The sequence below is a fragment of the Achroia grisella genome, unplaced genomic scaffold (genome assembly GCF_030625045.1).
Source record: "Achroia grisella isolate CSIRO2021 unplaced genomic scaffold, CSIRO_AGI_Agris_v1 utg770, whole genome shotgun sequence".
Lineage (NCBI taxonomy): Eukaryota > Metazoa > Arthropoda > Insecta > Lepidoptera > Pyralidae > Achroia > Achroia grisella.
The window spans coordinates 1,916,411-1,932,769 of record NW_026713016.1 but is presented as its reverse complement, the minus strand read 5'-3'; the positions used below and the strand labels follow the sequence as shown (position 1 = coordinate 1,932,769).

Here is a 16,359-nt window from a genome sequence, read left to right as displayed (position 1 = left end):
GGCATTCCGCATAGTGTGATGCAGTCCCAAAGCTAAGCAGAGCTTGTATTATGGGTATTAAACAATTAATATAAATACTTATTTTTTTTAATACACACTTAAGTTATATACAATATACCCAAATAAATACAAACAATCTTACTCATGAATATTTGCACTGTCGAAGGAATCGACCCCGTTAACAATCGGAAGTAAGGCAGTGTGCTAAACCGCTACACCATCGGGGCCGTCAATATATAAAAATATAATAGAAATTATATTCGTTGTAGTGATCATGAACTCTTATATAGGCAGTTGGTTAGCAATTTCCATCACATACTTACTACGTCCATTTGCAATAACAATGTTATATACAGGAATAAAATGAATTGGTCTCGCTAAAACTCGAGAACGGGTAATTTTGGTTTTGAAATATATGTAGAACTTCAAGAAAGATTTAAGTGGCGAGAAAATGAAGAAATTGCATGGTAAATAGTATGTGTATACGTAGAATACCTGTGGTATCTGTCAAACAGAGTGCCTTCAGAAATTTATAGCGTAACTAAACTTCAAAAACCTTAGACCTATTATTTTATTAAATAAAGGAGGAGGCGGAACAAAGTTCGCGGGGCAGCTAGTTAGTATATAAAAATGAACATACCTACTGGTCCCAGATTGACTAAGAATAACAGTACATATCCCGTTGCCTAATGTGTTCAATTATGTAAAAAAGACAATAAAAAGGTTTAAAACAATATTTATTATGCAAAACATGGTTATTGGTTATGGAAATGCGATCGACTACAGCTCGTATACAGTTTTATATGCTCATCGAATCGAGACGAGAAATGCATTGTAAATATTCATCTAGTCTAGTTGTAAACAAAAGCTCATTGCGTGCGCGCATTGCATAATGCCATGCAAAAACCGCGGATGTACAGATGGATGTCGGTATTTTTAGTGGCGCGGAAATAGGGGGTCACGGTCACGTCGCCCCTCTCAGGTGAGGCTAGGGTTACTGTCGATTCGAATTTGTATTTAAACATCTCGTAATGTATCCAAAATATAGCAATAACGGTTGCGATTTGGCCATTATTGGGCAGATCGTAATACTTCCGGTAGCTGTGGTTAGGTTTCCGCACTAATTATTTGTGGTACACATGCTAGTAGCAGAATGAAATAAAATAATACAATATGTTGAGAAATATATATATATATATAAATGGAATTCAGAAAAATAATAATTAATTTTAATTTTTCAGACTACTATATATTTCTAATTTATAAATATTGTATTTTTATACTTCAAAATAATAATGTAATCCTAAACAAAGCGACCTACACATCATTTGAGTGAGATGAATGACACCACGAAATACAGGAACAAACTTCCTTTGCTATATTAATCTCCGTCATAATTCTATTTCTGATTCAAAACATTTGTGCGTTTCCTTGTGGTTTGTGTAATTTGGATTGTTGATTGCAGGTAAGTCGCCTTGGACACGTCATCCATGCATAGAGTTGGGAAGAACTGACAAAATTGACCATGGACCATGTACTACGTAAGTATTCATTGTCAGAAGTTGTCGGATTGAAGTATAATAAGCTATTTAAAGGTATAACATGGGTTATTACTGGATACTTATATGGGATACTTTCCCATACTTTCATTTCTTAACTGTATTTTTTTAAATAAATGATAGCGTAGTGGCTTTGTGTAATACTCCGACTTAGGCCCGTGAGTGGACCGTGGACCGTGGTGGACCGCGGATCCATAAGTTAATTCGAGAAAAAGTGATAAGCTCGCCCTCTGTAGTGCCAGATTAAAATATACCCATCGAAATATTGGTATGTCAAGTTTTATATTCACCTCGACTTCGATATTTGCCAATTGATGTGACTTGCGATTTCGGGGTACGTATCTTCTCGGTAAATCGTTACTGGTGTACTAATCTGCCCGATTTGCATTCTACAATATGTTTTTATGGTGGGCTTTTGTTATGCATTTAGAGGCACAACGTCATATACAAGGCTCTATCGTCAATATTCGACCCATTAGGATCTTTGAGTTGATATCCAAGAGCTCTTGGGTCTAATGTCCTTGAGGTCTTGGAACTCATGAAGGCATAATACTATTAGTATATAGTATATAGCATTATAGTAAAGTTATCCAGGAGAACTTAAGTATAAAAGGTCACAATAATAATAAACTTTTACAACGGTCAATAGCAAATGCTACACAAGATTATCTACAACTGCTACATGCACGATTCTCCGTTCTACTTGCCAATTACCTACTTGATCATGAAAAATCACTAAAATTATGGCAGATGACCCATAAACTTTAATGAGGGATAATCAACTTTACTGCTCAGATAGTAGATGCAATTTTGCTCTTTCGTGCACCGGATCAGGAACTCGTTATCTTGACGATGTGATTGCATTCGATTGGGGACTCTATCAATAAGCCGTTAAAATAGCTAGTCGATGGGTAATCCCGAGGCGTGGTACGGATTTATCGCGGGTTGTTAAAGCCGCGTATTTATATTAAGTGGAGGAGCTGTCAGCGCCTACGCCGACAACGCCTCTGGATGGCAACATACAACACTGAATTCCATGGAAACTTTTAATAATTATTATTGAAATTGGACTAGCAAACAATATTGAAACGGCCCACCTGATGGTGAGAGGTAACCATAGCCTAGACACTTGACCTAACCTCACGATATCATGTAATGCACGCGACGCCACCAATGGGTTGCCATTCCTGAGGATCAAGATGTCATACCTCTTTCAATGTTACCCTACAATCGAAATTTAGGTTCCAAAGCAAGCTGCTTGGTGACTGAAATACTGAGGATGAGGTACTCACGCAGACGACTTACAAATTCTACCTTGGGTAATTATTGACCTAATGCCTATGCTACTCATATACTCGTACTGTGGTTATGTCACTGCTATTATTTTGATGATTTTAGTGGTCGCGGGTTCGAGTCCCATGTAATGCTCTTTGTAATAGTTTGGATGTTGTTCTAAGTATTTATATAAAAATGTATTTAAGTTATAAAGTACCCATAGTACAAGCTCTAATTTGGGAATTGATGGCGCCATGTTAGTTGTCCACGGTTATTCATTTGTAATTAAGGTCTGAATATATGGAATTATTCTTAAATATACATAAATATTATACATTTGTAAATTAGATATATTGTTGTAATAGATGATCAAGTCCCTTTTCTGAATCGACTCTTGATTTTTTGTGTTATTATACATACATTGATATTTTTTAATCAATCAGACTATATTACTAATCAATTCAATGGATACTATATTTATTATATATATGTTACAGGTTAAAGAGATATTGTATGTATAACAACAAATTTCAAATATATATACAACATTACTATTAAATAGTATATTTTGTCCCAGAGAACTTATAGTCTTTTGTGGTTGTACCACATTAGATATCTGTAATTCTGTAAATACATCTTTCTATTTACATAATAAAACATATTCTAATATGATAAACAGTTTATAAATTCTGATTTAGAACTGATAGAATGATGTAAAATCTATGGATTATAAAAAATGTGTCCCTTTAGGCTATGGCAGGATATTGCACCAATTTATAACTGTACACGACCAGTATCTTTGTACATTTCCAAATTATATTTATCCTGGTCATATATTCTTGATTTGATGAGTTAAAAGTAAAAATTCTTCTAGAACTCCAGTTAGCAGTAACTAACAAAAAAGTACACATATAAATTATTTAATATCATAAATTTCATTTGACCCACGCAAAATAAAAAGTGTAATTACATGCACATTCGTTCGTCATGTTTGAAATATTAAAACACATATTTAAATATCGTTTCTAGAAAATATTTTATTGCGTTTAAAATAGTTGTCATTGATTTCATATCATAAAAAGTTGATGTGTAGTTGATTTTGTTAATATAGCTGGTTGTCTGGATGCGATGATTTGACGTATCCTAATGAAAACGTACATACAGGTAAACAAAAGCTCAGTACAAAACAATGCTATTTGTCGAGACAATTAAACAGTTGATTATATTTTAACAAAACGCGCATATGTGACGTTTAGAAGCCATTTACGTCGCAATAAATTTGCAAAAACGCTCAGGTTCGCCACGATAAATAAGAATGAAGGAATAACATTCAGGAAGCAACAGTATCAATGTGGATTATTTGAGCAAAAGGTCGCAGCGACACTTAGCTCTTTCGGCTAGATCGTCCAACTAATAATAATCCCGCACGTGAAATGTTTTGGCTGGTGCTTTTTGTTCGCCGCAGTTATTTCAGTTTTCCAGTAGGATTTTAAACAAGATCAACTCTGGCCGTGTACACAGCGCAGCGGTCTCTTAGACGCTACCAACGTTGCTATTGCCAAATACCCCTTGCTTAGTGCAGTTAGGTGGTCATGGGCTAAAGATTTGATGCGATTAAAGGACACCACGACGTTCATATCTGAAAAGGTTTTGCACAACCTGTGTGATAATTGCTATCGCTGAAGGGTTGTGAAGAGAATCAGTGCAGTGAATGTGTGTGAAAAGCCTTTGCGAGGCCAGTGCTGTGGGTGGAAAAGGATTTGACGGCAGAGATGACGGAGTTCTATGGACCATGGGACGACAAGCCAGGCGAGGACGACGATGTGGTGGAAACGGTGGAAACAGTGGAGACCGTTACCACGACCACTACAAAGACACGATACCCATCCGTAAGATTTTTTACATTTAAGTATTCTTGACGCATTAGAAAGGTGAATGATGTTCTATTTGGTTCAGTGCAGCTAGGATACCAGATCAAAGCATTTGATTGATAGGTAAATAAAATCTACAACACTTCTAGATATATCCAAAATAAATATTTGTTATTTTTATCCAGTAATTTATTGAAAAAATAAATAACGACAAATACGCTCCGGTGTGGTGTGTCATTTTGATGTTGTTTATTTTGGAATCTTGTCCGGGTGTCAGAAGCGCTGTCTATGGGAACCGTCGTGATATTAAACAGTGCTTCAACCAAGGTGAAGGCGAAAGCGTCTTCACAATCGCTATCTGTCAACTCTTCTATATATCAACTGACGCACTGCTTCACAAGCGTAAAAATAGTTGGGATCAACTAAAAATCACATGGATACACAATTTAATGCGACAGTTGAGCATTACTTTTGATCTTTAAACAACTTTCTTTTTTATTAAATCATTCGACAACAAACATTCACTGTCCAGTAATTAGTGTAAAGTGTTCGTGAAAAATTGATATAATTGGTTAAGAAATAGATACTAAAGTAGATGCTTTATTTTACGCATATTAATACCTTGTTCTAGAAAACCTGTATATGAAGGATCACAATGCTTTTTTATTACATATATATCTATATATATGAAATCGAATATTAATTATATATATCAACTGCGTATCTTAACTATTGACAATATTAATTAGAAATGACGATTTTCCAGGTACTTAACGATTTCATTTAATTACAGTCTTTGCATTATTGATTGTAGGATAGTGGACTACATTATGTATTTGATAAAATTTGCGACTGTTACACGTTTTTCTCACACTTGGCTCAAGTTTTACAATATTTTTTCTTGTCTTAGATGTGTTTATACAACTTTACGCTCCATGTAAAACCACTGTGTCGTGGAATCTCTAAATAGTACAATAATGACTAGTGTCTTAATAAACATTGATAAATCTACAGGAAACGTTTTTCATTCCTTTTGATTATCTCTGAACTCCACTATGACAGTATTTCGTTAGTTAATTTAAACTTGTACAGAAAAAGTCAAAATTATTTGTCAAAAATGAAACAAACATTAAAATAATTGTTCCATCATTTGAAACTTATATTATTATCCTGACTAATCAACGTACAGCCTAAACGACTAGGCTGGAGTAACGTCGACTGAATAGTCATCAGTTTAAAAAAATAACAAGCAAGACATTGTAAAGAGTCTTCGTACATAAGCGACGGTTTCCACTTACCATCAGATGGGTTTGTTTGTTTGTTTGTTTCTATTTCTTTATTGTACAAAATATTAACAGATACATATGTCTTTAAAAAATGGGTCGTCAGCTTGTTCGTCATTCATAAACATAAAAAAATATTTTATGTTAGAATTACAATTGTCCTGACTGGTCGATTTTAGGTTAGTCTTTTACTATTTTTCTACTCTCACCGTTGCGATAAATGTACGTTGATTGATCAGTATCGATCAGTCAAGACAAATATCTGAGTACTGATATTGTAGTGAATAATATCGCCCTGTACATGTGTTTTCAGTTACGTACATAAATATTAAGCACTTAAGCATACATTAAAAGCACATGTCAAGCGCGTTAATAATTTTTATAGGCAGATCTCTGAGATATCATGGTGTTTATGACTAAGACAATATTGAAAATGAACACAATTTTTTTTTACTAAAATACACCCAAACAGACAGAAAATAAAGAAAAACAAGACTCCTCATAGATGAAGTACACATTAAAAACGTTACACAGCTATATAAAAGCGTGATTCGACTTTTATTCAAGTTCCACTAAACAGTGTTAATAAATACATTTCTCACGCGGTACTATTTATACGTAACAATTTCACAACAAAATCACGTAGGGCAAACAATGTCGTGATTTTCGACGCGTGATACAAAGTCGTGTAAAGGTAATTGCATTAACATTATATCAAAACCAATGCTTGTATTTAGAAAAACTGCCTTAGCGCAATAGTTATAGGATAAGAATTGCAATACAGACACGTAGAAAGTTCCTCCAGTAAGCTATGTAACGAAGTGTTAAGTGAACGGCCCTTTGTGCTTTCAAACAATGGGTTCATGTGATAAAATTGTAGAAAAAAATGTTTTAAAATAACGACGTGTATTACGCATAGGTCTAGAAGAGATAAGAAAAGATAAATTAAGTAGATATTTACTTATTTTATAGATTTATAATAAAACTACCTACTCGACCAGGCTTCGCATGGGTGTGCATGTATTATATATATAAAACTTCCTCTTAAATCACTCTATCTATTTAAAAAAACCGCTTCAAAATGCGTTGCGTAGTTTTAAATATTTAAGCATACATAGGGACAGACCTCGAAAGCGACTTTGTTTTATACTATGTAATGATAAGAAATACTTTAGAACAAGTTTTTTATCTTTCTACAAGTAAACGATACAGTAACATGTGATGGAAAATAAACAAGTATAACATGAGGAGTAAGGAAAACATAATATATGTTAATAAGCAAACATACATATAACAGTAAATAATTAGTATATTTCATACGAATAGAAGGTACCATGCTATCTTCTTTTTAATAAACAATAATATTCTACAACCTACCAATATATTAATTGTCGAAAATAGCAACGATTTCCGAATGTTTAGACTTTTTTATTAATTAATCAAACTCATTTGAAAGAGATTAAGATACTAATCAATTCGTTCCGGCTTATAATTCAAGTGATGGTAGATTTAACTTACGTAAGCGTCTGTAATAGTAGGTCTAAAAGTAAAGTAGATTTGAAATAGATTTTTTATAAATACAGTTTACTTGGTCATAACGGAAATTAAAACTTTGGTTACATTAAGCCATAGCAATCCCCGTCGCCTGTGTTTTATATAATAAAATGAAGAGTAATTCATTATATTTTAATTAGGTACTTCAGATTATTACAATTAGTACACATCTTAGCATCCTCCATTGGTGTCTCGCCAGCGTAGTTGTGTTACCATTCCATTAGCATTAATGAAAAAAAAAAGTACGTCATACACAATTATGTACTCATTTCATAAGAGTAATACGAAGTTACGTGGAATAATAATAAAGTTTCGAAGAAATTTCGCAAGAAATTCTATGATAAGTTACCGTCATAAAACTATAATCTTTATTGGTGTTGACAGACAACGAGCAGTAAAACATTTTCATGTACTTAACATTTTCTATTTAGCTAGCATATTTGAACCGTGTTTAATGTGGAATTACACTGAAACGTATTAAGCGTGATTCATGGACTTGCTCTACATTGGTGTATAGGAGTTTCCTATGGCCACAACAATGTAAGAGCAGTTTCAAATATGAATTACCCTGAGTACATATTTATACATATTTATGTGTACTTACCTATATCTATAATATAGGTAAGTACACTTAAATATCATTCATCAGTAAAATTTATGTGCTTACACCTATATTTGTTAAAATAATGCGAGTATATGGTGGCCGTTCTTAAAACCGATTCCCAGATTTCTCAGACAGATTCCCTTGAGGATACTATATTTGAAGGCATTGTATTTGTAATAAATTTCATACCAGATTCTTCTTTCTATTTTTCTTAATATCTGTCCCCTAACGTGACAGACATTACCTCAGACACGCCTATCTCGTCTAATACTTTATACGATTACGAAATTTCAATTTAACACTTACTGTTTATTTCGTTACTTTTACACTTACTGTTTGAGTTGTTTGTATAGATACCTAATTAAAATGTGTGTTTTTATATGTTTTATATTAAGAACATTAAAGACTAGATAATTACAAGATGAAGTTCTTTAGTTAGGTACATTAAGGAAATAACAAATTTAGATTATACTACAGATATATTGCAACAATGGCCATTGATTACTTTATGCTCAGTTCATAGTAAGTTGTTTGATAAAAATTACAAATACGTTTTCTGTTTTATTTGTTATAATCTATTAGGTAATTTAGTGTTGTAGATTGTAGATCTTTTTAGTACTCATTTGTAGATTTTTGTATTTTCTATGTAGATTACATTTTATGATAAAATTACAACAAAAGATGCCATTCTGTGGCCATACGATTTGATATTTCTTTAACGCAATAATATATTGAAGATCCATTTGTTTTATCGTTGGCCTAATTCAAAACCTGACCTAACTAACAAGTGGGTTTAAAGACTTCAAATTTTAAGAGTAAACAACGTCTTTTGTTTTATACTTTCACATTCTATAGATCGGTAATCGAACTCAGTACGGGCAATGTGCCAAATATCAATTTTTAATAATGTTACATATAACTTGTTTGAAAATAAATACATACCAATTGTTTGGTAAAGAATTTCTAACCAACGGGTTCAACGACTCCGTCATGAAACTGCGAAATGTAAATTAGCACTGAAACAACATTCAAAGCAGGTGATTACTACGTTATGGACGTTCTACGGTAGTTTATTTTTCTACCGTATAAAATAATAGTTTTACTAAAGTAATCTTTACTGCACTATCCTGCCATGCTGTTCGCGCAAATTATATCCTACGTTACTCCTTTAAGAATGTAACCATCTATGGGTGAAAGCATGATTGAAACCGATCAAGTATAATTTCAATTCATTTATTACAAACGAAGAAATAAACATACCACTACAATAACCAAACTTACAAAAAAAAATACAGATATCATTAATGATTTTTATAACTTAAGTATTGTTTTATTTATATAAAGACAATTGATAATCAACAATAAGTTATTGTAGCTACATACTGAGATTCATATAAATCTTACAAAGTTATCTGTCAATTTGCAATAACAATGAGGTTAGAAATCTTTGTCTATAAACCAGATTGAATAACAAAATGGTATAAAATATTCAATTTACATTATATTCAAGCCTCGTATCGCTGCAATTATACTCTAACATGACATATTTCAAAGAAACTGTTTGCATAGAGTCATTTTGAAACTTTTGTCTCTTAAACATGTAACACTCTGTAAGCTATTCATTACAAGTTATATGCCTACATATACGTTTATTCAAATTTGGTTAAATTTGCGCAATATTTAATACTAAACGATTGTTTAGAGCTGTTGTTGCCATTAATATTTATCATTTCATAATACGTTTTTTTTTAATTAATAGCAAATTGTGAGATTCAAATTTCGTTTAGAAATCCTAAATACAATTCACAAACGAAACGATTTGTACAAACACAGTGGTGTTTTTGAACACCTCAGGTTTCGTTGACGGGCATGCCCTGTAGTGGATATTGTACCTTGCTGGTACCTAATTACATGTTTTAAATTAAAAGGAGAGATGAGAAATCCGCGGTGGCAGACAATGTGCGCCGTCGCAGTAGTGGATCTTGATGTGCTGACAGCCGAGCAAAAACTGTTAATTGCTCGACAGACAAACAAAATTCGAGCCAAGCCCCGCGAAATGTGGTCATCGGTTACCTAATTATATTTGAATTCTCCGAGACTGCCACCAAATATTTTGGATTATTTGACTTTTTAAAAAAAAACTGCCACCAAATATTTTGGATTATTTGACTTTTTTTTCAAAATTATTATTGAATACCGTTGGCTAATAGTTCACAATCAGGCAAAACTTGGAGAGTAAATTATAATTCTGCCTCTCCCGCGATGATGGAAACACTGATCAAATCCGAGAGACACCGCCATGGCGGTAGGCTGGTCCCCTACATTGGATTGAACATCTCATAATTACCAAAATATCATGCATATACTAAAAACGTATAAAAGTAATTGTGAGTTGTGAGTGTAAAATTAATTCTGACTCTCTTCCCGGTGATGGAAACACTAATAACAAAGTAAATCCGAGAGACGCCGCTGCGACGGTAGGATAGTCCCCTACATTTGATAATATTTATGTAATATTATGTTATCTGTGATATAACATAGCGAAATGTGGGCATGTCACTCCGTTCACCACAAAGTTGACAGTCAATGTATCTGACTACCTCATTTAAAATAACGGTCCTAAAAATATTTTAAGTTAATAAACTCTTAAATTTGAATCTATTATGCATTATCATTATATTAATAAGTGACACAAAACCTTTTGTACCCCTTTTTATGAAAATTGCGCTGATGGTGGAGTATGAAATTTCACGAGTATTTGATACGTATATGCATAGAAGTATACTCATATGTATAGTCTCAGACAATAGAACCTTAATAATGTTAATTTAAATGAAATATGGTCGAATTTAGACTATAGATGGACCACCAGTAAATAAATTGCAATACATGTATATTTTATCGGAATAAAATACCTATAAATGAAATATCATGTATACTTATGTAGTATTTATATGCACCCAAACTAATACTACACTCATATTTATAATTTAGTATAGATTTTTTGTGTAAATCTTGATGTTTACTAATATATCAAGGCGTGGGTAGAAACAGTTGTTTGCCATCATTTTTATTAGACGAATTACTTTCCGGCTTCTTGTAGAGTTAGTATTGAATATTCATTAATTTATGTATAGTACCTACAAAACATGATAATAGAATTTTCTTGAACCTTCACAATGATTTCAATGTAAATAAATCTGAGTGTCTCGTAAATTAACCGCCAAAAGATCTCGAAAATTAACAAATTTAAATAAATTACTACAAATGATATAATGCCTTCATTTTAGTACAGTAGAGTTGAAATTCGTTCAACTAGTAACAATTCGAATAGAACGTTGTTGAATCGCGTGCAACCGAATCTAAAATAGATCGCAGTGCTCCGTCTCATCGAGATAGGTACATTTTTGGAAATCAAATAAAAGCAATGCTGTTTATAAATATAAAACAAGTTTGTAAAATGAAAATGCACTATTCGTGCGATGACTCGCAGTGGAAAGGTCAACGTTACGTTTGTTTTGATCAGAATGCAGTGGAATGCGAACTGAATTCTGTCAGAACATGTCCCACAGACCATGAATCATACGACCGACTATTCTTATTGTATGCCTTCACGAACATAGGTTAGCTCTAATATTTGTCAATGAATAAAGGTCAAGGTTCAAACATTACAAGACATTGAGGTATTATGTGCCCAAGGTATACTAGAGAAGAGATCTGAGTTGTCTGATCAATTAGCAGCAATATAGTAATTTCGCAATGTAAATATAGCCCCATGTTACGTATATTGTGTAGCCAATTATATTACGAAACAAGTTTACTGGATAAAATTTGATACATAGGTGGAAAATTTTTAAATGCATCATTACTCCACCATACTGACAAAGTGATAAATAATTATCTAATACAAGAAGTGTTAGCAAAAAAAGAGCTTTCATCTTTTATCCACGTTTAACGCATGTTTGTATGTAAGCAGTGTTTTAATGGAAAATTAAGGAATGCGTGATTATTTTTTTTCCATGTTAATGGCAACAGATATATTTACACCAGAACTTACGGTTTTTATGGCAAATTCAGTCGCTTGGTCTTAGTTAATGCAGGACTATGGATGCACTTAGCGAGTGCGGCTTCGACCCTGGCGCTAGTAGTAGCGAGTGGAGGACATCATGGTGTTTTAGCCGGTAGGAGACAGGCAGTATTTGTCTGCCTCCCCCATATGTCGGATATATAATAATAATGTCGGATTTCTCGGTGTAAAAAAGGGGACTATGAGTATAAAGGGGAAAACAGGAAATAGGGATATCAGAGACACCCCGAGTAGTGACATTCCATCTCAGCATCCGATGTCTACAGCGAGTGAGTATGAAGTATAGTGAGAGCTGTTGGAGATAATATCTATTTATTTATTAGAAGACTTTACAATCCAATATTATCCATTAAATCAACAGTACATGTCTAGAGAGAGTCAATAACAGCTTTTCAGAGACTCTAAGTCTAAATAACAAAAATCGTGGCAAACAGAACAAAGATCAAAGTTATATTTAGGAAACACAAATTATATAAAATAAATTATATAACAAATAAAAATAATAGAATAATTGTTTTAAGAATTATGACAATACGATAATTGTATCTGAATTAGAAGCCAATAAAATAATTAATTAATTTTATAAATATTTAGCTGTTGGAAAGAAAAAAAATTGATAGTTTGTAGCTTAATTCTGTAAAAATTATATGTACGGAAAACCAAAATACAAAAATGTATTTTTGTATTGCATAATACAATGACAGTAATGGAAACACTAGTAATAATATGTACTTAAATCTTGAAAATCTATTGCGGAAACGTCATGCTTGCTTGTAAAGCTTTAAACAGTATGTTAAAATAAAAATTTCCGATTCAACATCGATATCGCAGGTACTGTACAAACCTGCTATAGATGGTAACATTATTTAAAAACTGAACTTGACATTTACACCTGTCAATTTAGTCTCCGGGATTAAAAAACAGACTATAGTAGATATTACTGTGTAGGTTCACAATAATACCTCAATGTTTCCACTGCGTACGAAGTAATGGTACAAGTGAGTGGAACAAAGTGCTACAGATGTTATTGCGCGGAAAGTAAAGACGTCGAGATCTGAGTAAGCGGACGTCATGGGCACTAATCCTGAGCTAAATCTGCATACCAACATCAACATTCACAACAGGGATGCCACCATAAGAGGGTCCTCGTACAAATACGAAACCTATGATTTTAGTAAAACATGCCCTTCATCGCTCCTAAGAATATCCTTTAATTCTTGTCCCTGACGGGTCTAGTTAGCGAACACTGAGAAAGGGCGATCTATGTAGGTCACAGTGCTACAGGTCCAAGCACCGGACTACTGTCCGGTGCTTGGCCCAAACTCCCCGGAGGGAAGGGGACTGTTAGGAATGTGGATTGATAACCCCATTCCTAGCAATGTACCTTGACAGGTCGACCTCCACGCGGTTCCCTCTGTAAACCATCGTGGTGAAAATTCCTGGTGAATTTGTCGCGATGGGCTAACTGACCTGACCTCATGCTCATCTTATCATCCTCCACTGGTGCCCCGCCAGCGTAAACCGTTAGCGCAGGCGGGTGCACCATTCCATTATCATCCACAAAAAAAAAGCCCAAACTCCCCAAAAAAAAAAGAAATCATTTTTACTTTAATACAAGTTTGTACGAGATTGTGACTTATGAAAATCGGTCAAAATACTATGATGTACGAGGTTAGAGAGCCAAATTGAACTAATGTATGAAATTTTATTGGATTTTTATTTCTTCTATAAGTATTTCAAGGTTGGCAACCCTGATTCACATATTACATGCTGGATTCATAAACAAAATTCAAGCGTAAACTCATAATCAGAATTAATGGACTTTTATTGCAAGTTTTTATTTTATTTAGTAGTTTTTAATTGAACTTAGCTATTTTCTAATTTATTGGTGACAAATAAAAATTTACTAAAAGTATACCAAAATCGTAATTTTTTTTCTCTGAATAGTCATTTAGTAATGATGGAATTTAATTTTTGCGCACCATATTAAATGTTTATAGTTGAGATTTTTGTCTCTATCTACATGTTGTTCATTTACCTTGTTGTATATATCATTGGTTTTACCTGTGCTTTTACAATTCTGTGTTTAGGATTTAATAAAATGTGTACACTAGAAACTATAATATATAGCTGATTATAGCTAAGTAGATATGATATTTATAATAATAATAGCTCAGGACAATGCACACAGCGTCATGTAGTCTCAAACAAAGCTTGTGTTAGGGGCATGACTGGCTCGGTCGTCTAGCGGACTTAGCACACTGCTTTACTTCCGATGGTCACTAGATCGACCCTCGCACGGTGCAAATATTTGTTTGTATTCTTGAGTAAGATTATTGGTAATGGTATATACATACATTATATGTGTATTTATAAAAAAAGTGTTTAAGTATTCATATAAATTGTCTTAGCTTGGTACTATAGATGGCACTATGTGAATTATTTAGGGTTATTACTATTATAAAATCCAAGTCCGCAGTAAGCCAAAATACATAAGTACAGATACAGTCACGTCATGTAAGATACGAAAATACATTTTGCACACATGTGAGTTAATAATTATGCTAATTTCTTCATGTGTATGTTTACCAATTAACATGTTTTGAGTATGTTTTATGAAAAAACAGTAGTAGTATTTGGTATTCTTTAGTCATTTAAGTTCTTATCTCTTACACTGTATATGTAAGCCGGTAATGAATCACAAATTTGGAATAAATAAAAAAAAATTAAAGCTAATCTGACTGGTGTAATCTATAGGTATATATAATAAATAAAATTGTATTTCATAATAATAAAAATATAAAAAGGTACTTGGATATTTTCAGTAATTTTGACTATATTGTCTATAAGTATATGTACTTATAGAAAGAAAAGTATGTAGTTATGTAAGTATATACTTGAAAGAAAGAAAGAAAATATGTTTAATCGATACACGACACAGTAAAAAAATAATAAGTAGGAAATTACATTTTTATATATTTTAACTGTGCAACTACTGTTTGAGTGTGATTTTTAAATCTTGAAGTGTGATTCAAGAAAGGTGCTCGGTAGAAAATCGATAGAAATTTTCTATGAACTGTGAATTATTGCATTTGCCTGCGAAAAAAATTTTATTTTTGCCTAATCATCATAGAGGAATCGATCCTCATACTAAAATTATCATAGATTTTAACTCATGATTTGACCGAACTTTTAATGTAATGTAATTAAACAATTTATAGTACCTACCGAACTAATAGTTATAACTAATAGAACTAAATAGTTAGTTCATGTTTATCTCTAGTTATATTATTAATATTATGAATATTTTTGTATAAGAAACATTTTTGTTTTTCTTTACAAGACTTTATTACTAATTTGTACTAGAATCAACTTCGCGAATTTTACTTACTTTTACTGTTCCCTTATTTATATCATTCTGTGTGATGTTTTAAAAAAAAATTGTTTCAGTAAGTAAACCTCAACATCCATCTATTTTAATATATCTTGCAATAAACGGATAATAAATACTTATGAAACTACTTATGAAAAAGGATTGTAAACAACGATTACACAACGCGTAAAACCAATACGAAAATGATGTTGTAATATCTTGAATTCATAATGGGTGTTAGCCTAATAAAAATTGTATCTACCTAGACCTAGTTGGAGCTAGGAAGCGAGTTAAATTTTGTCATTGATCTGTATATATGTGTAGGCGTGTGTACGACCTTGTACCGTCTACGTTATAAAAGAATGTCCACAATCCTATAATGTTTATATATAATACATTGTTACATATAGAACAGCGAAAAATTACTCGTTTATGTATGATCTATGTTTGTAAATGTATCTTTAAACAGCGGCATGACAGCGTTTTTTATGAATGATCTATGATCATTTACGAGATTAGATACTACGTGACTGCAGTTGATTCGAAAAAATAGTAAGAGTTTTAGCGTCGACATTGTCTCTGATCTCCGAAATTAGTATTAGTGTCAACAAAGTTACGAGTAGGTATCGAGATATATCGAAAATAAACTGTATAATGAAAAATACAGTTATCGGCTATAGATATTAATTTTGATGTTTTCGATTTAAACACAAAATTAGAATGGATATTTTAGTTTTGTAGGTACCAGATATT

The 16,359-nt window shown here is 32.6% G+C and overlaps 1 protein-coding gene across 11 annotated transcripts in view; it reads left to right on the top strand.

The window, feature by feature from the left end:
- LOC131850555 (tropomodulin-1) overlaps positions 1–16,359 on the top strand; it is a 74,840-nt gene that overhangs the window by 27,846 nt on the left and 30,635 nt on the right. For 4 of the 11 annotated variants that reach the window (XR_009357845.1, XM_059200831.1, XM_059200832.1 and 1 more), the window contains exon 1: positions 4,351–4,723. The exons of 1 other annotated variant lie outside the window; for it this stretch is intronic. Coding sequence is in view for 7 of the 10 variants with exons in the window: in XM_059200831.1 (XP_059056814.1) it covers positions 4,607–4,723 (117 nt within the window). In the remaining 3 variants the exon portion in view is untranslated. Of the gene's footprint in view, positions 1–4,350; positions 4,724–16,359 lie in introns of those variants that run through there. 6 more of the 11 variants (XR_009357847.1, XM_059200838.1, XM_059200836.1 and 3 more) reach the window with 3 other exon arrangements.